We start from the raw sequence: 26,432 nt of genomic DNA on the forward strand, positions 1-26,432 counted from the left end.
CCCTTATTGAGATTTCAGAAGCTTGGCAACAAACCTCATCAAACAACTTAACCTTCTAGGCACTAAGTCTGTCTCACTTCCTCAAACTGACACTTGGGTAGGTAATCTCACACTAACCAGCTGTAGCTTCTTTGAACACATTTTTTTCCTCTTCCTCATCTTTGTATTTGCTTTGAAATCTTGCTAGTGTTGCAATTTAAATAATCTGGCTATGACTACTGTATATAGATTCAAATAAATGAGGTTCACCAAAACTCAACACCAGTTGCAATTTAAAAATTATAAATTAGCATTATATTATGTTCCAAAAGATTTTTAAGAACACTTTCAGAACGCAAATATCAACATAGAATGAGAAGAATTAATGTAAACATTAAAATCAACTAAATTTTTAGCTTCCATGTTATCTTTTTCAAAGATCTGGCTTCTAATGTCCTCATTTTCAAGGATTACATTCAGGTTCCCCTACTCCACCCCTCCACCCCCCTGAAAAAAAGACAGTTTCAAAGAGGTAAGAATAAGGAAACCCTGAGATTTATGGTTAGCATAAGGGCCAATATCTGAGTTCCATCACTCTTAGGGGAAGATATTCCTCTATTTTGCTCTGACCTTTGAGTGGGAATAACCTAGTTCACTTTAATCTATATTCTAATAGCCCCAGTATGATAGCTATAGGGCACTAATTAGAATGCCTTCCTAATTTTAAATATTATATATTTAGTAAATTTGAATGCAAAGATTTAGCAGAAGTTCTGTAGAAATTCCACTTGTCAAAAAAACATTTGCAGAATCCTTGCCAATTTAATGATATGTATCACAGCCTTTCCCAACTGGCATTCTGTGAGTAAAGTACGACCTGCACAATGCTCTGAGTGATGTCTCCTAGTAATTTTCCTTCTTGCTGCTAATGTCAGGCTGTTCCTTTCTCTGAAATACATTCCTACATTTCCCCAGAGCTAATCTTCATCCTGCCAATTTCAAGGAGCTCCCAGTGCCATCTCCACTCTGCAGGCATCGTGCGGATGCACAAGTTCCCTTTGAGAATGTTCATGGCATTACACTCTTATATTTCTAATGGAATGATAATTTTCTGCCTTTTGAGTTATTCATACATGTCTTTTCTTTCTTACAAGGCTGTAAGTATATAAAAGCAGTATTTTGGCACACCAATTTGGCCAGAGAATCTGTGTTCTCTGGCATGTGGAAACAGAAAATAGTTAGAATGCTATTCAAATGAATGATTTTGAAATATAAATAAAACTAAAATTTTGATGTAGTTTCAGGCTATAATGCCACCTGATTGCTCACATCACTCTCTGAAGGCAAAAGATCAGGATTTGAGTTGCAGCTTATCTGTTTCCTATATGTAACCAAGAACATTTGGCCACCTTGGTCTTTATGTCTTTATGTGTTAGCTGCTCATCCTGCTTCCCAATAGTCTCATTCTCAGGTTTATGTTATTCAATGTGATTATCATCACCTAAAATCTGATGCTTTAATTATATGTCTATCGTTTTCTGCACCTTTTAGAATATAACTTCTATGTAAGAATGTATATATATGGGCTATATGTATAGTGCATATATAGACTATAAAGTCCAGGTGGAACATTTTATACATGTACATATATATAATCATTTTCATATATAAGGAATATAAGCCTCTTGGGAAATATTGTGATCTATATAAATTTATAGTGTATATAATTTATGAGGAATGTATTATAATAGTCCTCATGGAGTTTATATTCTAGCAGGAATCTGTATCTATAGACAGAGATAGAGACAGGAAATAGATTCACATCTTGTAAACCTACCCATCTGTCTGTACTGTTTAGTTCTTACACAGTAGAAATTCAATATAGTGAATGATTAAACAGGCAAACACAACTAGGAATTCCAGGAATAGAGTTTAAAAACCTGTGCTCTATAGACTTCAGACATTTTCTTGGGATTGTTGGATCACCAGAGAGCAATATACCTTTCATCTCAGCTCCCTGAAAAAAATGCCTTTACTGAAATATGATTAAGTGTTATGCCCTCAGCTTTTAGAGGAATGTCTACCTGAACAGTGATTTTTGTCTTTTGTTATTCCATGACCCCAATTTAAGAAGCTTTGAAATACATTTGTCCTTGAATTCAGGGCCAAAAAGTTTGTCTTTTCAATCTAAATTATGCTCTTTTGGTCAGAAAATGAGAACAAAACACATCAAGCAATCTCCCTTTGTGTCTTAGCTTCCTTGACATTCAGTTTGGTTCAGTGCTTTGTGGTGGTAATTACCAGGCTCAGGTACCTTATATACATTCATCTACTGGTTTTCATTAGATTCTGTCACTGAATTGTGTCATATCATACTGCAACTAATATCATAGGCTTCTCAAAAGTATTTTGGAAAAAGTCAATTTATAAGCTCAGATTAATAAACTAGCAACCAACATTACTGTGTGTGTGGTGTGTACAATGTGCAACTAGACAAGGTATTGTTTTTAGTTAAAAATGGTAAACAGCCGGGCATGGTGGTATACGCTTGTAATCTCACCAACTCGGGAGGCTGAGGCAGGCAGACTGGACTGCGAGCTCAAAGCCAGTCTCAGCAAAAGCGAGGCACAAAGCAACTCAGTGAGATCCTGTCTCTAAATAAAATATACAATAGAGCTGGGATGTGGCTCAGTGGTTAAGTGCCCCTGAGTTCAGTCCCCAGTACTCTAACCAAAAAAATGGTAAAGAAAATTTCATACACTATGGTATCTTTGGAAAAAATTTCACAATTTTGGCAATGTTAGATGAAAGGTGTTGTACACAAAATTATAAAATTTCTTATATTATGGAGACATTTAAAAATATTCCAGTATTATTCACTGCAAATTAACATAACTATTTATATTGATAGATTCTATGAGAAAATTTACTTACAAATATAAATGAGTTGAAAATACCGGTGGGCAATGTTTCTAGTGATTTCAACTTAAAGATAGTAAGACTTTAATACTAAACCTCATTTTCAGCAATATGCCCACCATACACCCAAAGATGATTTTCTTTATCTTATAACTTTTAAGGCAGAAAAAAAAGAGAGAAAAGTAAAGAAAGGGAATATTTCTTGATTGCCCATGGCATGTGACATAATCAGCATCTAACTAACTCTTTATGGTGATGTTACAAGGTAGTTATTATCATTCCCACCTGAAAAATGATGAATTTGAGATTCAGAAAATGTTATATAACCTTGCTCAAGATTACACAGCTTCTAAGGGACACAATCAGGATTCACACTCAGAATTACTGGTCTCCAATGTCAATATTCTGTTGCACCTGACTGCCCTAAAAGGCCTTGTAATCCTGTTTACTAGGTTCTTACGTTACACAGAGCAGTGGCAAACTGAGGTGTGTGTGTGTGTGTGTGTGTGTGTGTGTGTGTGTGTGAGAGAGAGAGAGAGAGAGAGAGAGAGAGAGAGAGAGAGACAGACACATACAGTAAAGAAATTTATGGGATCCAAGGGAATTTTTTAGTTATTCTTCCAGGACAGTTGGACAGGGAGGGGCAGTATTCTCTCATGGGCAAGAGAAATCTATGAAATATTAGAATAAATATCAAATAAAATATTAAAATAAATTTATGAAATATTAGAAAAATATATTAATATATTTTGCCAGTTATGCCAGGCAAGGCAATTATAGGAGGTTATTGGATTTTCTCTTTTAATTGACTGTTAAGATTTTTTTAAACTTTTGTAAACTTTAAACTTTGGTAATATATGCTAGTTTTGTAAAGCTAATGTTAGACCTTACAAAAGCTAAAGACAAAATTGAACCATCCCTCTGGACAAATATAAGAACAGATTCTGAAAATATTCAGATTATTTTAGGTTGGGAATCTCTTTGAGAATTAGAAAGCACTGTGAGCACCTGCTCATATTAAATACATATGCATTTTTCATAAAAATTTCCATAAATTTCAGAGGCTGCACCTAACTCTCTCTGACAATAAATCCAAAGAGGTAAGGGCTCTTGACTAACAGCAGGGAAGAAAGTTAACTGGTCTCTTAGGAAAAGTGACTAGACCCTTAGCAGTATGGACTCTTTTAATAGATCTGCCTTTGTGAACTAAATACTGTTCCTTTCCTTTCAGTATTTCTTCTTCGATACCATATGATCTTTTGCATTTATTTTAAAGCTTTAAAGATAATTGGAATAACATTACTCAAAGGCAGGATCATTAGATGTTAACTAGTTCTTAAGACTCCCAAACTGCACAGTATTGTTCCTGTATCATAGATGCTATAACTTTAAGTTCCTTATGTTATAGTCCATACACTTTTGCTATATATCTCTCCTGGGCATCTCAGCCTCTAGACAAGGATTATTAATGGGCTTATATACCATGCATCTGTACTCTCATTAGAGTTCAATTCTTGACAAACTCATGACAATTTGCTCCTAGAATATTCGAAATCTCTCTTATACAACTGTTTCTCTTTCTTAACCTTTGGTTTTCTTTTAATAGTTTTAGTGAGAAGCAAAAGAGACTTCAAAGAAAGAACTTTGTGTGTATTTGTGTGTGCGTGTTCCAATATGGATTCATTTGATCATGTTTTTAATTTTAATTAAAATCTGAAAAGTAAAGTTATTATCCTTTCTTTGTTCTAATTTAGTATAGAGTGGATGCACTGTGGCATTATTCTTAAGGAGGTTCATCTCAGGAATTATTTAAGCATCCTATAAACATTCTCTGAAGCGTGCTTCCTCTTTGCAAGCCTCCGTGGCAATTCCTGAACATACCTTTTGTTCCGCTGTCATGGTTAGACTTTGCAATCGGCCAGTCATATTCCCTAAACTCTTTTCAAAAGCTGCTACAAGGTGAGCCTGTGAACATAATGCAAGAAACACCGTTAAAATGTCAGGATCTCATGTGGATAGATGAAAACCCTTCATTTTACAAAATGCTTATTTTCAGATGTTCTCACTCTTTAAATACTAGGACTGTCATGGTTAGCTCACAATGGTGATTCTCCTTTTACATAAATCTTCATTTTATCTTTTTCATCTCTAAACTTTGGCTTCTTAAAAATCAGTGTACCAGTCTCTTGACATTTAATATGAGTTCAATTTCTGAAAATGGATGATATTTTGCAAATAATCACACCTTCTGGCTTGCACATCATGCAGGGATTTGACACCCAAAATACTGAATAAAGTTCTGAGCTGCCAAGTTTTTAGAAAGAAAGCCCAAAAGGAGGTCACTGAAACAGGCAATGGACAAATGTTCCTCATTTTTAGACTTCCATGATGACCTTTGAAGATATTGTTAGCTCCTCTATTGTAACGATGCTCTCCTTCAACTGTCAGACAACTGCTGACAGCTATAACATTATCTTTCCTCTTTTTCTACTTACAAAGAATTGAATCGAAGAGTCCTCTTCACTTTCCAAACTCTTTAATAAAAGAGCTTTTCTTTCTCCTTTTTATTCCCTTCAACTAAGGAAGCACAGGTAGGCCATCCAGAAATAATAGTCACTGATATTTTATTTAGCATTAAGCTTTTGTGGATGGTGGTTTTATTTTAAATCTCAGAGAATTATACATATTGTAGTAGGTAATATAACTCCTATGATTAAGAAGAATTTGGCAGTCTTACTGCGGCCCCAGATTGACATACCATTATGCAATAGTTCCAATACTTAGTATGAAGAGGTAGGTCAGTCTCTCATCAGGCTGCAGGCCCATTATCTCAAACTGATAGATTGATACTACACCCCCAGAAGGATCTAAAAGTTGAATATTTTATAACCCAAGTCTATAATAAACTACATATGGGCAAAACTTGGTAATCCTTGGCAAAAGATTGTTTTTCTAAAGGATGAAAATAAGAAGACTCCGATAGCATACATTCTTCTATAGCTGGAGCTGAGGAACCTACTCTAACATACATCATAAGAGTCCTAAGAATCAGGAATCTGGAAGTTTATTACATTATTCATAATATAATATCCAAGTCCCTTCCATCAGCATCAAATGCAAAGATGTCTTCGTTCCTAGCTCTGAACTCATTTTGGGCTGGTTTTCTTTCCCTAACATTACAATAGGGGAGAAAAACAATCTGAAGGAATACTGCTAAATTTCAATCCATCAGAATCACTCTATTCTCTAGTTCCACTATCGTCCACCCTGCCTTCCACCTTCTCTTTTTCTTCCTCACTTCCCCTCCGTTCTTCTTTCCTTCTCACTCCCTGTCTCTGTTTCTCCCCCGACACATGGATCTAAACTTCACTCTCTCTCTCTCTCTCACACACACACACACACACGCCAGGAACAAAAATAAAAACAAAAACCAACCATGGAGAATTATACACCAAAGTTTGTTAATAGAATTAATTGGACAAATGAGACTCTAAAAAAGGAATCTTTCTTTGCAGTTTAAAATATTTCCAATGACACGGAATGGTAGTTTTTGTGTGCTCTGAAATTAGCATAAGGTTATGTTATATTTTTGCTTACATTTTAACTTTTTTTAATTGTGAAAAATGCTTCCATAAAAATGAACCAAAAAGAAAAATGTACAGTTTGCTGATTTAATCAGATTCTCATCAACCAAATCAAGGAAAGGGCGTTCAAGAACCTAGACACATGTTTTGCTCCTTCCCCTTTGTGGGTCCCTCTGCTTTGCCAAAGGCAACGGCTATTTTAATGTCTATGCTGATTATTTTCTTGCTTTTCTTGGCAAAGTTTACACCTAAATTTTCCTTCTTAAGTGCTATGTTTTTGCCTTCTTAAACACTGAAGGATTGTAAACCCTTAAATGTATACAATTGAAGAAAATGACTTTTCCCTTTGTTCATATTTTATTGATTTAATAGGAACTGAAAATATGGCAAAGAAATCAGGATTGTAAAAAAATGCCAGCTATATCAATGTTTGTAGCAGCACAATTCACAATAGCTAAGCTATAAAGCCTACATAGGTGCAATTCAACAGATGACTGGATAAAGAAATTGCAGTATATGTTCAAAGGAATATTACTCTGCCATAAAGAAGAATGACTTTATGACACTCTTGGTAAATGGATGGATCTGGAGACTATCATCCTAAGTGAAATAAGCCAATCCCAAAAAACTAAAGGTCAAATATCTTCTCTGATATGTGGAAGCTAACCCACAATAAGGAGGGAGGATTAGAAGTTCAGTGGAGTAGACAATGGGGAATGAAGGGAAGGGAGGATGGATGGAAAAAGAAAAGATGGTGGAGTGAATCTGACACAGCTCTCCTATATACATATATGAATATACCACATGATGAAGCTCACCATCATGTACATCCACAAGAAATTAACAAAAAAAACTATTAGTTAAGTGGCAGAAAGATCAATAAAGAGAGAAGAAGCAAGTTGTGGGGAAAGGATAAGGGAAAGAGTGGTACTGCGGTCTGAACTAGAACAAGACATATTCCATGTGTGTATAATTATGTCAAAATGGATTCTACTGTCATGTATAACTAAAAAGAAACAATAAAAATAAACAATATGCTATATAAGTCATATTGTTTAAATTTTGTAGATATAAGGGCAAAATATTTACCATTAGAATATCAGTTTCTAATTTTTGTAGAATTGCTTGTCACTAATTATTCATAAAAATACCCCTTATCACTGGTTATTAAAGAACAGGTTAACTTAAGTCATGCTATTTTTATTGAAAGGAATGCTAAAATTATATTAGTGAAATATTGTTTTATATTTACGTCACCTTGGCTTAATTTGTCAGATTAACTTTGTTACTTTGGAAGTAGGACCGTTCCATTTCTCACCAGCTGTGGTAAATAGTAATAGAATAAAACAGGTAAATGAGAGGATTTTTCCTACCAATAATGATCTTTATCACCTTAGTGAGAAGAAACTAGAAAGCAAAGCTGACTGAACTGTAGGATAATGTGGCTAAAACACTTTATGTTTGATTTTCAGGGATTTTCATCATAATTTACTTGGCTCTAAACTTTGCTTTTTAGCAGCTGCATCATTTTCAAGTCAGGGTAAATTTTATGAATATGGTGATGAACAGGGAATGTTCATGAGTTGGGTTAGATGAAGTCTGTCAAGGCAAGAAAATAGAGGAGACTATTCGCTAATACATACAGGATCACACAACAGAAGCTGAACAGACATTCAAAGGAAATTATTGTGATGATAAACAGTGAGATGAAATACATAATACCTACATTGCATTGTTCACACATAAAGAAGTGACATTTCATCAGCCAAATAAAAAATACTCCATCCATAAATTTCTATCAGGATGTATTTATATACACACATATATACAGATACATAAGAACTTGTATTTGAAAATTAATAACTCTACCAAGGCTGGACATGGTGGCACATGCCTGTAATCCCAGTGGCTCAGGAGGCTGAGACAGGAGGATCACAAGTTTGAGGCCTCAGCAATTTAGTGAGACCCTAAGCAACTTAGTGAGACCATGTCTCAAAATAAAAAATAAAAAAAGGGGTAGGGATATAGTCAGTGGTAAGGCACTCCTGGGTTAAAACTACTACTATTACTACTACTACTACTACTACTACTACTAGTAACAATAATAATAATAATAATAATAATAATAATAAAATAATTGAACCAAGAATGATCTGAAACATAAATAAGATTTAACACTTCTTTTTGTCTATACAGAACTATCCCTTATGTCTTCATTACTGTTAACATTTGCAAAATATTTTTCAGTTAGAAGAACTGCAGAAAAGCAAGAGGCACTGTCAGATTATATAAAAATATTAAATAGAGCAAATAAGTGGGACACACTCTCAAAGAAAATAATACCCAAGAGGATTTGGTTAAAAGACTTATTTGCTGAAAAACAAAAAAAAAAAAAAAAAAAGTACCCCTGGTTTTGTTACATATTCATTCAGTAATGTCTTTGAAAAATCGAAGTAATAACTAGTCTGAGTTCCCATTTCCAAATTATCTAATGGCTAAGATTTAGAAAGAAAATATACTGGAAAGCAAACAAAGATATCTACCTGACTCAGCTGCAAGCAGGTGTGGGCAAGAGGCCTGGAAAACCTGGGTGATGGTGTGATGAGACCATGTGCATGTGCAGGGTGAGGCTCCTGTTTTCCTCTATTTATTGGGGAGCAGGTATTGACCCAGAGATGGACAGGCAACAGCATTTGCCAATACATCCTCCCTCCCTCTTTTCCGAAGATCTACCAGTAGAATCAGCTTTATATACAGTCTCTGGTGGTTTTAAGCAGCTCTTTCCAGAGCAACTGGAAGAGGGAAACCTTACTGGTTCAGAGGCTCTGCTCTGCCAAAGAAGAAGTGAGCTGACTGGTTACCTTTTGACCTGCCACTAGTCCTTTCAGCAAAAAGAGAGGAAAGCATCTCAGCAGAGAAGTACATTTCAAATTTAAAAATTAGAACACATTCTTATGTGGACTTCATATAAACATAGTCATACTGGGTTCAAGCTTGGGACATACCAATTACAAAAATACGCCCAATTAAGGAAAATCATTAAGTCTTAACAAAGTATTCATGTACTGAATAAAAACGAATACGAGATACTTAGAATGATTATTAAATTGAAAAAAAAAACATGGTTAATGATATCTTCCACACAACCCAACTCACTGAAATCTGTCCTTAGGAATTAGACTGACTGCATTTCTAAAAAACAAATCTTACCTCGTTTCTATTTAACCAAGATATAAAGTTTACTTCTAATCTGAACAAATTAGTAAATAAAGACTTGTTCAGGTAACTCAACTGGTAGAGTATCAGATTTTTAAAGACATATCTCTACCTCCAAATAGAAATTGTAAATTAATGAAATAAAATCCTAGAGCTAGGGCTATAGTTCAATGGTAAAAGCACTTGTTTAGCATGTGTAAGAACCTGGATTCAAACTTCAACATGGCAAAAATAAAAACAAAAACAAAACAACAACAAAAAAATACCACTTGATTTATCATGAAGAAATCATACAAGATTATTTTATTCAGTCCCTATGATTAATTTACTTTTGGTATGTGTATGTTAAAATATGTGTATATACTACATACATCAACAGATATTAACTCAGATTAAATGAAAAAATATCTGAATGAAATTTAAACGGTATTCCTTTGAACTGAAGAAAAATCAAGTATTAACTAAATTCTTTGATGGTTCATGTGGTCTGGGAAATCTAAAGTGACATCATAAGTCAAATGTTAAAATGAATAAATGAGTTCAGATGATTTGTAGTTTATATGTGCCTTGTGAGTCATTCAAATTCTGGAATATGTAAAAGAGAATCATTCCCCTAAAAACACATGTACATAAATGACTCCATCACTTGCAGTTCTAATGATACTAATAAAAATGTTCAAAACAGTAGAGTCATTAAAATTGTTTTACAATTATACACGTGTCAATTTACATGTCATCAATATTGAGTATAATTTTGAATAATGATAAACTATTTTGTTAACAATGTAGAAGATGGTGTGCATCTTCACTACCTGAACCCTTTGACTCCCATATTTTAATAATGTCAGCAAATAACTTTTTTGATGGTACAAAGCTTTAACAATCCATATCACAACCAAAAAAATGAGTAGTAATTGGTAGAATAAGATTTAAAGTCCTAGGAAACTAAAAACTAGGTAACTAGTTTTTAACTGTATAAACAAATTCCAAAACTGTTATAGATCTTTGGGTACTTAACTGTTTAAATTTGAAATACATGTGCATTCACAAGAAGTTGCCAAGATGATACAGTGATCTCTTCTCTACCCTTCATCCAGTTTCCCCAAATGGTTACATCTCACATAATTTTAAAATCATGAAATCCATATTGGTATAAATGCTGATTTACACACTTGAATTCAAAAAATCGCAACCTCAATTAAAGCACAAAACTATTCCATCACCACAAAGATCTCTGTGCTATCTCCCTCTCTCAACCTTGGCAATCACTAATATCTTCTCCATTTCTATAATTGTCATTTTTGGAATTTTATATAAATGGAATCATTCAGTATGCAACCTTTTGAAATTGTTTTTTCCCACTCATTATGTCCTTGAGAGCCAACTGAATATTACCTGTATCAATGGTTCATTTCTGTGGATCGCTTAGTAGTATTCTATGGTAAGGTTGTATCAGTTTTTCCACTGATCAATTAAAGGATAATTTTATTTGTTCCCTATTTGTTTTGCTATTAAAAATAAAGTTGCTATGTACACGAACAGCTTTTTGTGTCTATCTGAAGTATTTTGAGAAGATTCCTAAGTATATTACAATGTTTAAAGAGGAGGCATAATAATAGGATATTAATTAGGCTCCTATCTCTGTGCACAAATTATTATAGATATAACTTGGGGGAAACTGGAAGTATTTGGGAATTTTTTTAAGGCTGGTACTTAAAATATATAGTATATATATATATAGTATATATATATATATATGTTTTAGTTATAGATGGACACAATACCTTTATTTCATTTATTTTTATGTGGTGCTGAGGATCAAACCCAGCGCCTCGCACATACTAGGCGAGACCTCTACCACAGAGTCGCAACTCCAGCCCCAAGACTAGTACTTTTTAAGCTAGCTTGAAGACGAGCGTAAAATTACCCTTTGGTACTGCTTCCTCTAATTCTGTTCCTTATTTTTATTTTTTTCATTATTATTCCCCTAGAGAGATATTATAGATTTTTTTCCCTACTTGCTCACTCCTGTCATGACATTTTAACAGCACAGGTGTTCTAGGTACCCATTTATATACCATAAGTATATCTGAGTTTCACACATGAAGAGAGAGTTTTTCAATCCTAAGAACCACATTTCCCTTTTTGGTGGTCACCGCCCATTAGAGAATGCGTCCTCCAAGGTCATGAAAACTCATCAGTAAAAATGGTGTGATATGAACAAGTACAGAGGGTGTAGGTAGCCAGTGGCTGGCACCTTTCTAAAGGTTTTGTTCCCTTTCCAAACCATGACCAAGAAGAGTTGGCCATCACAACTGTGCCTCCATGTTAGAATGTGGTTCCCACCGTGTGCACATGCTTTGGTAAGTGCATGTTGTATGTGTGTACACAGGGGGAAAAACTGAAAAATGACTAAAGGATACACGAGAAACCAATAACCACAGTGAGAATGGCATCTCGGAGGAAAACTGAACACATTTCTCACAAAGTGCTCTTTTAGTTTCATTTTTTTCCTTTCAATAACATGTGTATATTACTTTTTAAATGGAAGACTCTCAGTTTATATTCCATTATGTTTTGCAGCTATATCATTCCAATATCTGAATTCTATGCTGAGGCCCACCAAGAAACATTTACGAAATACCATAAGGCCCCGAGTATTTGCTTGTGATGGCTGCAAGTGTTTTGACAATCTAATGGACAGGCCAGTCACTGTCCTTCCTCACTGCAGTGAACAAAAGCTTGTACAAATTCAGTAACCTACATAGGAATGTTTGATACCACTATCATGTAACTTACAATATAAAGCTTACAGTTGTCTTGTAACTATCTCTTTAAGAGTTACTCTTAAAAACAAAATATTGTTTAAATTATACTCTTATCTTCTAATAATGTCTAAACAGGTCTCTAAAAATCTGCTTTTATTTTTCAGAAATCCCCCAAAACCAACCAATAAAAAAAATTGAGTCCCCAAATTCACATGATTCTCCAGAAATTGAACAAATAAATTCAATTCATATATCATGCTAAAATGAATACACTGTGATTGAAATGACATTTCCTTTAGAATTTATTTTACAAAAATAATTTCTATCCTCAAAATGTTTCTTATTAAAGCACCTGCTGGGTTTTGATGTCATGCTTTGTTAAGGAAACAGAAAGTCCCCATGGATGGGGCAGAGGTGGGGGGATGAGGCAGAGAGCAGCTCAGAGCTCCAGAGCAGAAGTGAGCAAACTAATATAGAGGGAGGGTGGCAGGACATACGGCAAAATGGCAGGAGCTCCTGTACCCCTGGCTGTTATTCCCAAAACTACCATTCCCTAGGACTGGGCACAATGCCATATGTTCCCCTTTATTATTCTGCGGCTACTCTGAGCACTCTCTGGCACATGGAAATACATTCAATAAATGTTAATATAATTGACGGTCTTCACTGTCATCATTTTTGCCATTCTAAGCTGCTTGGCTGCCAGTAGAAATGTATCCTTTTATACCACCATGAGAAGGCTGCCAAGGTTTTTCAAGACAACTATATCTCATGTACAATGTAGCTCAGCTATCCATCTTCAGATCTAATTTATTTATTTTTTTAGAATTAATTGGATGCTTAACTAATTGTTCAATAAATGCAACTGAAGGGGGCAGGGAATAGTAATATTGCATCTTCCTAAGTCAAACACTAACAACCCTTAGTACATTAAGGCTTGAGAGGAACCTATGAATGGGGAGTAACAAAAATATGAAACAAGAAGTGACCTTTACAACTGATACCACTGTTAGAAATCTTATGGGGAACAAAATTTTAATCACATTGGGAATCCCCCTCTACATGAATTTACATTTTATTTCTTTGTGGGCAGAAAAATTTAATTTTATATGAGTCCCACTATTCAGTACCTTGCATCTGTGTGATTTTTGGATGCTTAAAATTTGCAAGTGTGTTAGCAGACCTACTCCCTTTTGTTATAATCAATTCTGGGGTGATATGTTTAAAAATCAAAAGTGACTTACATTTGCTGAAAGTTGAGATGTCAGGGTAGCAACTTTTTCTTGAGATGCAACCAGCTCTCTCCGTAGTTTATGAATTTGCTAAATGGATAAAAAAATAATTCAATATGTTAGTGGATTGTTACTTAAAACTATGAATTCTATCCAAGAAGGCAGATATTATATTAACTCATTTAACCACAACTGTATTAGTACTAATTCCTAAAACTATGAATACCATCTACTCAGTAACTAAACTGTCACTTACAAAGACAGGAGCAAACTGGGACTCAAATATGCAATCAAAGGATGTTTACTTCTTCCACTTGCAACCCTGAAGGGCTCAAGATGCAGTTTACTTTCTCCATGGATTTTTTTCCCTTCTGAAAAATTTTGGTAATAAAATTCAGAAAGAAATTTTTAAAATTAAGTATGCATCTTTTTTAGCAAAAGATAATGTTATTTTTCTGAAAATCTCAGGGATTTTTCTCTGTGTGTACATTTTTATTTTCTAAGGGTTGGCAAGTTCTCAAAAGCTATAGAATAGTAGTACCTGAAAGTTGGGTTTAATTCAACATTTAATGAGTCCATATTTAAAAACAATTTTATGGGATGGAGTTGTAATGATTAACAGAGAAGCCCTCTAAAATATTTACTATATTGCATTTTATTTAATGAGGTATTATTAACTCCTAGAAGAAATGCTTTATAGATATCTGCGGCTTCAAAATAAGAGGGAAATGACTGGTATCACACAACTAAATAGATGAACCAACAAACTAAATATTCTAAAATGTTTTCCTTTTTATTTAACAATTTAACAAAACTGATATAAAGGATGATGGAAAGCATATCATATCATATTTAAAATCTTTATAAGTATTTTTGTCAGTCTAATCAAAATATCTCATTTTGCCAGGAAATTTGAAGAGTGATTATTAAGGCAAAACATTTACGACCATATAAACTAGGTCCTGAAAGTCTATTTCTGGACTCAAGAGAATTCAGCTACTTAAGATGCCAAACATACTACTGTGATGTTTCTCATTTCTTAAAATATAAGTTCCCTCTTATTAGAACTGGGCTTTTGGAATGCTGTCTCAGTTTGAAAGAACATTCTGGACATTGTTCATTAAGTGTCCTTCTCCACCCCAACCCTGCCCTTCCCCAAACAAAAGGTTTTGTGAAAAAGAAATAATGGTCAATATTTAAAGTCTTTAAACAAGGAAAAAAGAAGAGAGAGAGAGAGAGAGAGAGAGAGAGAGAGAGAGAGAGAGAGAAGAAGAAGAAGGAGGAGGAGGAGGAGGAGGAGGAGGAGGAGGAGGAGGAGGAGGAGCAGTAAAGGAGGGAGGGAGGGGGGGAGGGAGATCTCTTCACTGGAAGCAGAGACTCCATTTTATTTGCATTTTTACAAAGGAGCTACACCCCAGATGTACATGATGATGACTATAAATAGTTTCAGAGAGCAGAACATCTCATATTTTCAGATCAATACAGACTGAAAGAGGCTTTCTCAAATTAATAGTCTATTATCATTATATGATTCTAATTCCTTTAAGATATAACTCAGGAAACTGTAATTTAAATGATATTTTCCCAAACATATGACCCACTATAGTGCCTAAGCAATAAATACAGAATGGCCTAACCAGCACCAAGGCAAATAGATGCAGCATTTCTATATCCCAGTAGCTAAGTAATAATAACATTAGAAACACTGCCACATTCTCATGATGGAAAGAAAACAGTTTAGGTTTTTAAACATCAAATTCACTCTTTGGTCTAGAGGTTGTAAAAATGAATTGTATAATCAATAAATTTTCAGTATTTCGGATATAGCAAAATGCTTCTTTAAGAGTTCATGAAACAGGACTTCAAAGGAAAGACATTCCATTACAAAGCCTGATGCCCAGACATTTATTTTATTTTCTTTGTGGTGTGATTGCTTCAATGCAAACCTATCAAAAAATTATCACCTCACCTTAAATAAAGTCCTAATTAAACTCTTTCTGCTCTCCTTAGGCAACATTCATACATAAGTTAAGAAAAAGAATGTTTTTCCAGGTTGCACTTTGATTTGTACATGACTGCAACCAAGAATGCATTTGTGAAATTTGATTAGAATAATACACTACCCTAGATATAAAATAGTGAAAAGAGGGAGTATAGTCAATGCACAAAATAGTTAGGCTGGGATGTGAGTGTCTGTTTCAGGGAGGACTGCTGCCTCAGACTCAGTGTGTCCATTAATCCATGCAGATGGTCTCACAGACAGTTTGGGGTCAGGAGAGAGACTAATCAAATATTTTACAAATTCATTCATTCATCCATGATTTAATGAGCATCTACTAATAAAGTCAACTTATTGGTTAATGAGCTAAGATTAAATCTAGAACATGAGAGGGAAATCTGCTTCTAAACATTTCATTTTATTTCTTTTTAAGAGGTAATAGCTAAGACCATTCCCAGCTAGCTGGCTGGCTTTTCTCAGTTTCTCTGTAGTTATGTTATTGTATCACAGAGCCCTCTAGTGGCAATAACACTCATTTCATCATAAACAGAAATGGTCAAACACAAAAATGTTCAAGTTTTTTTTTTTTTTTTTTTTACCTCTGAATGAGCCTTTTCTTCAGCCTGCAAAAGATATAAGAAAAACAAATTTAACAATAAAGTTAGTGTCAATTCATTTCACATGAACAAATGAATAAAAAAATTACTGTGCATTTAAAATGTCTTTATGATCTAATGTAAGATCAAGTAAAATACATTCAATGATTCAATTAATGAGTAAGAACAGGATACTATAAGACTTAAAATGAATATTCCTTTATATGTAATATTAGTTATTTAAAAATATAGATAATTTAACCCTTGGATTTGTCATGTACCTTGAAAGAAAGGATAGAATTTAAAAAATGCTAAGATTTATACCAAAAACAACAGAAATGAAATAATTATAAAATTATACTCTAAAAAAGATAGGCACAGGGGATGGGGTTGTGGCTCAGCAGCAGAGCGCTCGCCTAGCATGTGCGAGGCTCTGGATTTGATCCTCAGCACCACACACACACACACACACACACACACACACACAAAATAAATAAATTAATAAAATAAAGGTATTATGTTCAACTACAACTAAAAAATATTTTAAAAAGATGGGTACATATAAAAATGTAATATTGTTTTTTCATACATATTTTAAAAAATGGACTCCATTAAATTATACAGAGCCTTAGCAAAGATTTAGGAATAAGAATTTTGTTCTGTGACTTATAGATCATAAAGAATGTCAAATAATGTTGGGGGAAAATGCTGACCTCTACTGATAATCACAGCAAATAAAGGTTATTCATTTCTATTTTTTATTTCCCTAATAATCCTTAATTAAACTTATTGGGCTGCAAGTCATCAAGACACTAAAACATTCAGTGATAAGGTGGCAATAAAAGTGTCTTTGGTTGTGCTTCTTGTAGGAACTTGCAGGGTGTTTTTGATCTCAGTACAGAAAATTCCTAGCTCTGCTTTTTCCCCCCTTCATGCTGGGCTGCAAAATACCAGAAAATGAGTTATGTGCACCATTACATTGGTAAACCTTTCTCATTCTAGAAAAGGCTGGAGAATGCATAATATCCCTGAACAGTAAGTCTATCCATTACTGTAAGCAGAAACAAAGCTGAAAAATAATCTCTTAGCTACTATTTTTATTTTTGGGATATTTCCTGATTAATCAATACAAAAACATCTTAAGTTTTATTATTCTTTTCCTCCAGATAATAAAAATAAACAAAATAATAACTCTCAGGATACATTTCATGCATAAAGATCTCTTTTAACCTGAGTTTTGTCTTTCCTGCATTTTCTCCACCTTTAAAAATGTCAAGTGATAAAATAATAAAGTGATAAAGTGGCTAACATATACAATCATAATAGCTTTTATAAGAAAACACTGTTTGAAAAGCAACGGTGACATAAACCTTCGTTTTACATTCCATGTTCAGCATTTTAAGTGAAGATAGTTTTTAATTCTAATAATTTCAAGGCTTCATATACAGTTTGGTTTTGGAATTAAAATTAAGCAAGGATTCTTAATTTAAGTGTTTCATTTCTTTAAGCACACAGCACAATTAAAAATGACTTAATTTTCCCTTGTATGTTATATGTTTCTTGTTAGTTTGTCTATATTGTTTTTAGGTTTCTTAGAATTATATAAAAATGGTAAAGGTTTGTAACTATCTCATGTATTTGAAGAAATATATTTCATTTAAAATATAAGAAACAGATTACAGAATTACATCGGTTACACATCCACGTTTTTGTATAAGGGGTAAAAATGGGAGTTCATAACCCACTTGAATCAAATGTATGAAATATGATATGTCAAGAGCTATGTAAAAAAAATTAAAAAATAAAATATAAAAAACATGCTCATCACATTTTTTATTAAAATACCCCAAAGTTGCATATGTTAAAAGTAAACATAACCATTATTAATTCTACATACATGGCAGGGCACGACTTTTCTCACTATTGATTTCTCAAAGCTATCATTTTTGTTAATCCTTGCCCTCTTTCACACTCTATGGTTATTAATAGTGGGTAGGTATGACCCTCAAGTTGAAGGAATGAGCTAGAATCTTAATATTATATTTCTTTCAGTGGTTTAGGAGTGGGATTAATGACACAATGATGGAATTTGAGTACTTACCACATTTTATTGATGGTTCTGATGCAAGACTAATGTCCTTAAGGATGGTAAATAACATAAAACACCTTGTCTAAATTAAAATATATCTGTTGACTCTTCATTCTGTAAGCCATCATATGGCCATTTATTTATCCATTCAAACTTATGGAAACATCACTTCAGTGTTATCCATGTGTTAGGTAATAGGCTAAGGAGCTATTCAAGGAATCAAACAGGATCCTTGTTCTCATGAAAAAAGTATAAATTTGAATCCAAGTGCAGAATGGCTCCAGTAAAAATTTAATATACAATAAATAAAAACACTAACAGCTCCAATAAAGATCTAATATAATATCAATCAAAAAACATCTTCTCATGGATCATGAATTTAAATACCTAACAGGATGGATGAATAGCTGTTTGTATGTGTGTATGTATATATACTACACACATACATACATAATAGAGAATGAAAAGAGATTCTAAATATTTTTTAAGAAATCACACAACCTTCCTAGGTTATCTTTTATTTTCTACTTTCTAATAGAGATATAGAAAGCGAGGAGCATTTCTCTCCTATGAATAATGCAACAGCACAATGACAACTAGCAACCCAAACTTAGCTTGAGTGTCAAGAAGAGGAGGTGGTGGAGGTTGTGGCTTGCCTGAGAGCATGTGCCACCAACCACGGTGACTACTAGAAACATGGAGGATGTGTTGCTAGATATTCCAGGATTTTCAAGTGTAGATTTTAGGGGGAATGTTCCAGATTTCACAGTGCTGGCTTAGATTTAAAAACAAATATAAACTCTAAAGTTTCCAAACTCCTTGGCAGATCAGATTGGGTCTGTGATTTCTAAACAGTTTGCAGAAATCCCATGGGACAGATGGAGTAGATTTGGCTGATGTTTTCACATTTTATTTTATAGGTGTAATCCAAAGAAATTGGGCAACTTGCCTGATGTCACACAGTAATTACTGATCCAACCAGATAAGAAGGCAAATCAACTAAATCTTTATCCAAAAACATATGAAGGCATAAATAATAATAATTAATTGCTGTTTCATTTCATGGTTTAAAAAACACTTTCACAGATATTTTAATGCCAGTTTAATCCTAGTACATGACTGTGGGGAATGGAAAGAGAGTGACTCCTCCTTATCTGCCCCCCAACCTGAATTGCCCTCAAATATGCATTTTTTTGAATTATTTTACTATAATTAGTCAATTCAAATATGTAGGTTCCATCATTTCTAATACATTTTAAATTTCCATCATTTCCAATACAGCTAATTTAATAATTGACTAATAATATCACTTTGTCTCATAGCTTGATCATCTAACCCATTCATTCTATGCTAAACACAGTAGGTCTACTTCAGTTCTAAATGTTCAAATCGATTTAACATTTAAGCTTAATGAAAATAAGTGAAAAAATCCCTATTGTCCTTAACACTTAAATGTTAGCCTATACTTATTTATAGGCTCTTTATTTTACTGTCTGTTCCTGTTCACATTATATTTTTAATACAGTACTTTTCACCAATACTTCCTAATTGTTTTCATGATTTAGACATCCTACTCCTATTTTCCTATATTTAAAAACATTTATTATTTTTCATTTTTAACATATATTTACACAGTAATTAGTTTCAGTGTGATATTTCCACACATTAATACCGTGTGCATTGGTCCAACCAACCTCCCTTTATTCACCCTTCTTTAATTTTTAAATTTATCCCCTTTGTTCCCTATAAACTTGAACTATTCAATCTCAGTCACCAGGTTTATGTACCTATTTAAATTTAGATTAACTAAAATAAACAATACAGTTCCTCTGTCACACACACTAGACACATTTAAAATAACCAATAGCAACCCACTGCTAGTATTAGCCAGTGCAGACAGGGGACATTTTTATTAACACAGAAAATTTTAGTGGACTCTGGTCTAATTAGTGGAATGTGGACTAATGCATTTTCTATTATTCCTTAAACACATGCTCTTTTTCTTCTTTCTCAGCTTCATAAAGGAATTTTTACCCACATATTGTTATCGCATTTATTTAAATTATGATTATAACTATGTGCCATCTTTTGCTTTTATATAGGGATTGAAATTATAGTGATTTAAGTCATAATACATATCATAAATGAGTAACAATATTAGATCAATAGGAGAAATAAATCTTAACATATTAAATGTGTTTTTTAAATATACTTTCACATTTATTATTTCTTTATTCATTAGTCTACATATCTTCATTTAGAGAACTTAATGACAATTTTAATCATTAAAAGGAGAAATAAGAAAAATAATGTCTGCATTGATGGATGATTGTGAATGTCTTTTTTAAAGCAATAAATATGCAAGATTAATTTACAAACAAAAGGCTTTAACATTTAAGCCTAATGAAAATAAGTGAAAAAATCCATATTGTCCTTAATACTTAATTGCTCAGTGGGAGTCAAAGACTTTTGTAAACCTTTCAACACAGGATTAAGAATTACTCATAGCACTCAAGTCTCATAGAGATTTAGGAAACTGCTTTAATATCCTGCCTGTTACCTGGGCATAAAGGAAGCTTCTTATAAAATATAACTTCCTGTAGGCATTTTTAAAGATAAAATTATATTTAATGGACAGAAAACTCATTTTGGCAAAAGTGAACTATAATTTCACACACTGGGAAAAGAATTTGAAACACTGGCTTTCCTCTTCTAAGAAACAGTTCTTTTTTGGCTGGGGGCACAGTTCAAGGGGAAAGTGTGTATTTCCCATGCAGGAGGACCTGGGTTGGATCCTTAGCAGCAAAAATATTTTTTTAGAAAGTTATTTTAAATCACACTTAAAAAAATCTCTAGTTCTTTCAGAATAGTCTTTACAAAAAAAATGAACTTAAAACAAAAAAAGTTGAAAAAATACCATAGAACAATTAATTCATGAGTCAGAGAATCAAACAAAGGAAAACAAACATTATGAAAATATGACAAATCATAGTTCATGGTTTCAGGGACTCCCTGTCATACCCCAAGGGACTGTATAAAATTCAGTTTTACATCCACTCATTGATTATAATGAATCAAGTGAAAATACATACTAGTGGGTCACAGAGGGAGTGATGGAGTACTTGCCAGCTTAACGGGTATAGAGTGGCTTAGAGTATGCCTTTATGTGGCCACACCACTTCTGTGTAAATGTCAATCTACTTAATCATCTATGCATGGCACAGGCAGAAGCTTTTTATTCTCATTTAATACTTACTGTAGAGTAAAGAGAAGAAGTGCTGGAAACCAATGATAACGAAGAGCCATGAACTAGAGAAAACAAGAACAACAGAATTAAAATACTCATGTCTACTCATAAATCCTAGGCATTAACTAAAAAAGTAAAGAACAGGTGGCTAGGGAAATAATATTAACAGCTAGCTGTAAGATTCTGAGAACAAGTTTGTATATGATTTGGATCTAAATATTCCCCTATGAGTTTGTATGTTAAGCAATATAATAATCCTCAGAGATGAAAAGATGAGATTATGAGAGCTATAATTTTCAGTAGATTAAGCCCCTTAGTGCATTACTAATCTGAATGGACCACTGGGTGGTAATTGTAGGCAAGTAGGGCTTGGTTGGAGGAAGTAGGTCACTGAGGACATGACCTTGGACTATATTTGTCTCTGGCTCCTTCCTGCCCCACACTCTGTTTCCTAGCTGCCATGATCTGAGAAGCTTTCCTCCATCATGCCCTTCTGCTATGATGTTCTGCCTTGCCTTAGATTCAGAGCAATGGGGTTGGCTGATTATGGACTAAATCTTTGAAACTGTGAGCCCATAAGTTATTGTCAGGCAGTTTGGTCACAGTGTGAAAAACGGACCAACATAGTCTGTAATAATTTTTTGGAGGTCAAGATGTTGAGACATGAAAAGATCCCATACTCTTCCCTAAAGTATCTCATTCACCAATTTATAGAAAGAAGTTGACAAGCATGAGCATTAAAAGCATGTTTTACAAAATATGAAAAGTATAAATTCTCATATAGTAAATAGAAAATCATAAAACTAAAAAAAAATTTCATAAGCTTTTAAAAATTTTAAAAATACTTTGTGTTTATTCATTTAATTTCATTTTATCCAACAAAGATCTATTTTCAGAAATTTTCTTCATATACTTTCAGGTATATAAGCATTTTTTTCCAAGTAGCTATTTCAATAATCAGTTATAATAAATTAATCTATGTTTTTTTAAATTTAGATTTGTGGTTTCTTTAAAAATTTTAGTTATATATAAATACTTCTTATTTCAAGGTGATATCTCATAAAAAATAAGAATGGAAATTATATGCTGTTTTTTATTTATCAAAATGCCATCTTAAACAATCAAAGTCTACTTTTGTCTTTTGTATTTCCAAAGTATTAAATCCAAATGGCGGATAAAATTGAACTTAATATGGTTTGCAAAAATCCCCTTTTTTATGATGGGATAATGTAGTTATTTCTTCTAACTTATTTCTTAAATAAACATTAGTCGAGCACACACAGTGTGACAGGCCCTGCTAGATCTTGGGACTACAAAATGAATATGAAACAATGATAGGTGCCCCAAGAGAATTAGAAAGAAAACATTAAAAATAATCACAACAGAGCAACATACGTGTTATTACTATCAATGCTTTGGTACTATAAGAATTCATAGGAAGTTAATTTAAAATATATAGAGTCAAAAGAACAATAAAGAACACCACCAGAATTCTAACTTGGGTAATCTTATCATTCTATGAGATATACAAAATATTAGTCTTTAAATCAATTATTCTTTTTCAAAACACATTCTTTCAACTTCTGATTCATTTACATGACTCATTTACAAACTAAGAATACTGGCCTGGTGTATCAGAAGGAAGATGGACAATGAGTTAGGAAATAATGCACGTATTATTTATAGGTGTGTGACCTTATAGTTTATAGCTTAGTCTCTTCATCTGTTAGCATGCACACTGGGAAAGATGTCAATAAAATACTTCTCTTCTAGTTCAATAATTTATTAATTCTAGATCACAATGAAATAATAATAATAGTTCAGTGTCCAATGCATGAGTATCAAAAATCCATCTCATCTATTCAAGCTGGCTTTTAGCAATTCAATTAAGCTTCCTAATGCAAGGCTGGAATTTCCCAGCATAAAAACATCATTCTATTTGTAAGTGAGGCACTCTAGGACATGAACTGTATGCTAAGCAAATTGTTTTTAAAGTATTATGAAAGGTCTATGTGTGAGAGAATGACATATCCATTTCAGAGAAATAATGCCCCTGCAGGTCAGATTACTTATAGTTCGTCTACTACACAGTGGAATCAGCTGATTTCACCAGGGTATATATAATTCACTGTTTGCCACAGTGAACTCAGTAGTTTGGTTAATATCCTAAAAGGTAGATGTAAATATTGTTAATTGATTTAGTGCCAGCATATTAAATGTACAATGATGACCTGAAAAATATAAGACAGTTCTCTTGACTGCCTAAAACTTTAGTAGTCAGAAGATGTTTTAAATAAGAAATTCCCTGGGACAGAATTACAGAAGCAGAAATTAGGACTAATGAAGTTAAGAAACTAGCCCAATTCAAACAATAAATAAATTGATGGTTAGATGTTTAAACCTTGCTATGTTTTGAGACTGAAGTTTTCCTTTTATGCATAACTATTAAGACGAGGATGAGGATGGTTGCTTTCATTCTTATCAGTCTGAATTTCTATATTTGGTTTTATTTTAACCATAGCTAATATATTATAATATGTATCTCACATGTTTAATTTATAGATAATTTAAAAATCGTTCATTAAATAAAAGAAACACATCTTTCATTAAGTTTGGTTTTTGAGGTCATACAGTTTAGGAAAATATATACACTTAAATAGCTATTATGTTTACTGAGTTTTAAAAGATTTACAAGGAATATCACATAATACATACAGCTAAAAAGACATGTTTTAGGATAGTGTGAATTTTATTGCCAATTGGTAAAAGAAAAAAAAAACTGATATAAAGCAAATATAGTACAGTAGGAATTCTAAAATGAAATGGTAAAATACTAACACCAGAGGAAGTTTCTGAGAATAAAAGTCAACAACATGTGATAGTCTGTAAGATAATTATTCTGGCTTGTGTATCTTTATGGCTTGTAAACTGAGATGTCAAACAAAATATTTGCTCTAATATTTGACACATCTGGGTAACAGTCTCTAAAATTTTGCATATTTCTATAAGAGAACATTGGATTTATTGTAAATTGTTTTACAGCCAAGTATTAGTCTAAACAAATTCTGGCATATATATAAATTCATAATGTAGAGAAGATCCTGCAGAATAAAACTTTCAGCTCTAGGGTTTAAGTGAGGATTCCACTTACTCAGTTTACTTCTTCAGGAATTTTTGTGCTGTGGACAATGGGACAGTTTTTCTCTAACAGTTAAGTAAAAGTCTTCCCTATCCCTAAGCTTAACTTCTTCCATGCTGTCTCTGAATGATCCTGAATGGCTGATGGCCCGTGGCCTTTCCTCCAGAGAAGTGGCGCTCCCACAAAGCTGGGAGTCATCATAGAGATCAAAGGAAGAGTCCTGGGCTGGGATGCTATTGGAGCACATCATGCTGGGCCCAGGAAGGTTAAACTGAGACAGATTGGTTGGACTCACTGAAAAAGAAAGCATATGCAGACTATTACTCCAGGGCTTGAATGATGAAAATAGAAAGTTGAAAAAAAAGTGAGAATTCATCCCAATTCTTAGAGAAACATGAATTTATAGGGTGTTCCTATTAAAGCAGGCCAAGAGTCTGTCTCTGAATTGCCAATCACTATCACCAGAGTCACTCTTTTCCTCTGGAAATTTTATGGCAGGCAGTATGTCAGTTTGTCAGGCAACAGTAAACAAAACCACCAACTCACCTCTACTGTCCACACTAGAAATACAGTAACATGTTATTTTCTGCACATGGTTATGAAAAAAAGATTGTTTTCTATAGTCTACAGGCTTCATTTTAGAGAAAAACCACCAATTTACTGGGAAAAGCAAAATGGAAAAGAAAGTAAAATATAAAAAAATATACATTTAACAAGAAGAAATTTTAGATACTTCTAGACAAAAGCTTTCTTTCAGTCATTCTGAGTTATGAATTTATGTAAGTTCATGGTTGGTACTTCCATTATTATGAAAATTGGGTTATAAAGAGGATGAATAAAATAAACTTTTCCTTTATATGAAATATAATGTAATGTACATGGTATCTGTAAACCTGTCATAATGTGAATCATAGAAAAACTTTTTTGTACTGAGTCTAAGAAGAGAATACCACAATGAGACTCTCAAAAATCACAAATAGATTTTGTTTCCAAGGAAGTATCTTAAGTCTGTAATGTAAGAAGTTTATTTCTTATAAATAAGAATTTATTTTTAATAGAAAATATTTATTTAAGAATTTATTTTCAATGGTCTGTTGCTATCTGGTGCTAGTGGTTTTCAACAATGTAGGCCAAATGAGAATCATTAATTTAAAGAAAGATGTGATTGATTAAATGTATGGGACATTTGAAATACAGTTTTGAAATATGGAATAAAATTATAGCAGACAAATTGAGAAACATTTTTTTTTAAAGAAAAGCAAGTTTACTACTGATATATGAGGAAACTTCTGAACTTCTTAAGCTATGAAGGAAACAGCTGAGTCCTCTCAGAACCTTGGAAAATGCATGCCAAAGACTTGGAGTTGATCTGGTATTTCAGAACTTCCTATATTTTCTTCTTTCAAGCAGGCTTCACACTTCTTAATATAATTAATGGCTCTCACAATAAGGTAAAATTGGAAGAGTGTACCCAGAAGTAATTCAAGGGGTATACCTCCTGTTTTCCAGGTACTATGCTTGACATTTCATAGTCATTAACCGAATCATCACACAGACCAACCCTCTGATAGAGATAGTATGAATTAAAGTAAAAGAAAACACAGGACTATGAATGAAATCCATGTGCGCATGTGAAAAACATAATAAAGAAGAAACTATGGATT

At 33.2% G+C, this 26,432-nt stretch overlaps 1 protein-coding gene across 1 annotated transcript in view; it reads right to left on the minus strand.

Moving 5' to 3' along the window:
• The window catches only part of LOC143640077 (neuron navigator 3-like), a 148,892-nt gene that overhangs the window by 42,278 nt on the left and 80,182 nt on the right, over positions 1–26,432 (minus strand). The window contains 5 exon segments of the mRNA XM_077108020.1: positions 4,780–4,863; positions 13,711–13,788; positions 16,297–16,320; positions 21,639–21,691; positions 24,817–25,062. Coding sequence (XP_076964135.1) covers positions 4,780–4,863; positions 13,711–13,788; positions 16,297–16,320; positions 21,639–21,691; positions 24,817–25,062 — 485 coding nt within the window.

This window comes from Callospermophilus lateralis, unplaced genomic scaffold (genome assembly GCF_048772815.1).
Source record: "Callospermophilus lateralis isolate mCalLat2 unplaced genomic scaffold, mCalLat2.hap1 Scaffold_112, whole genome shotgun sequence".
Taxonomy (NCBI): domain Eukaryota; kingdom Metazoa; phylum Chordata; class Mammalia; order Rodentia; family Sciuridae; genus Callospermophilus; species Callospermophilus lateralis.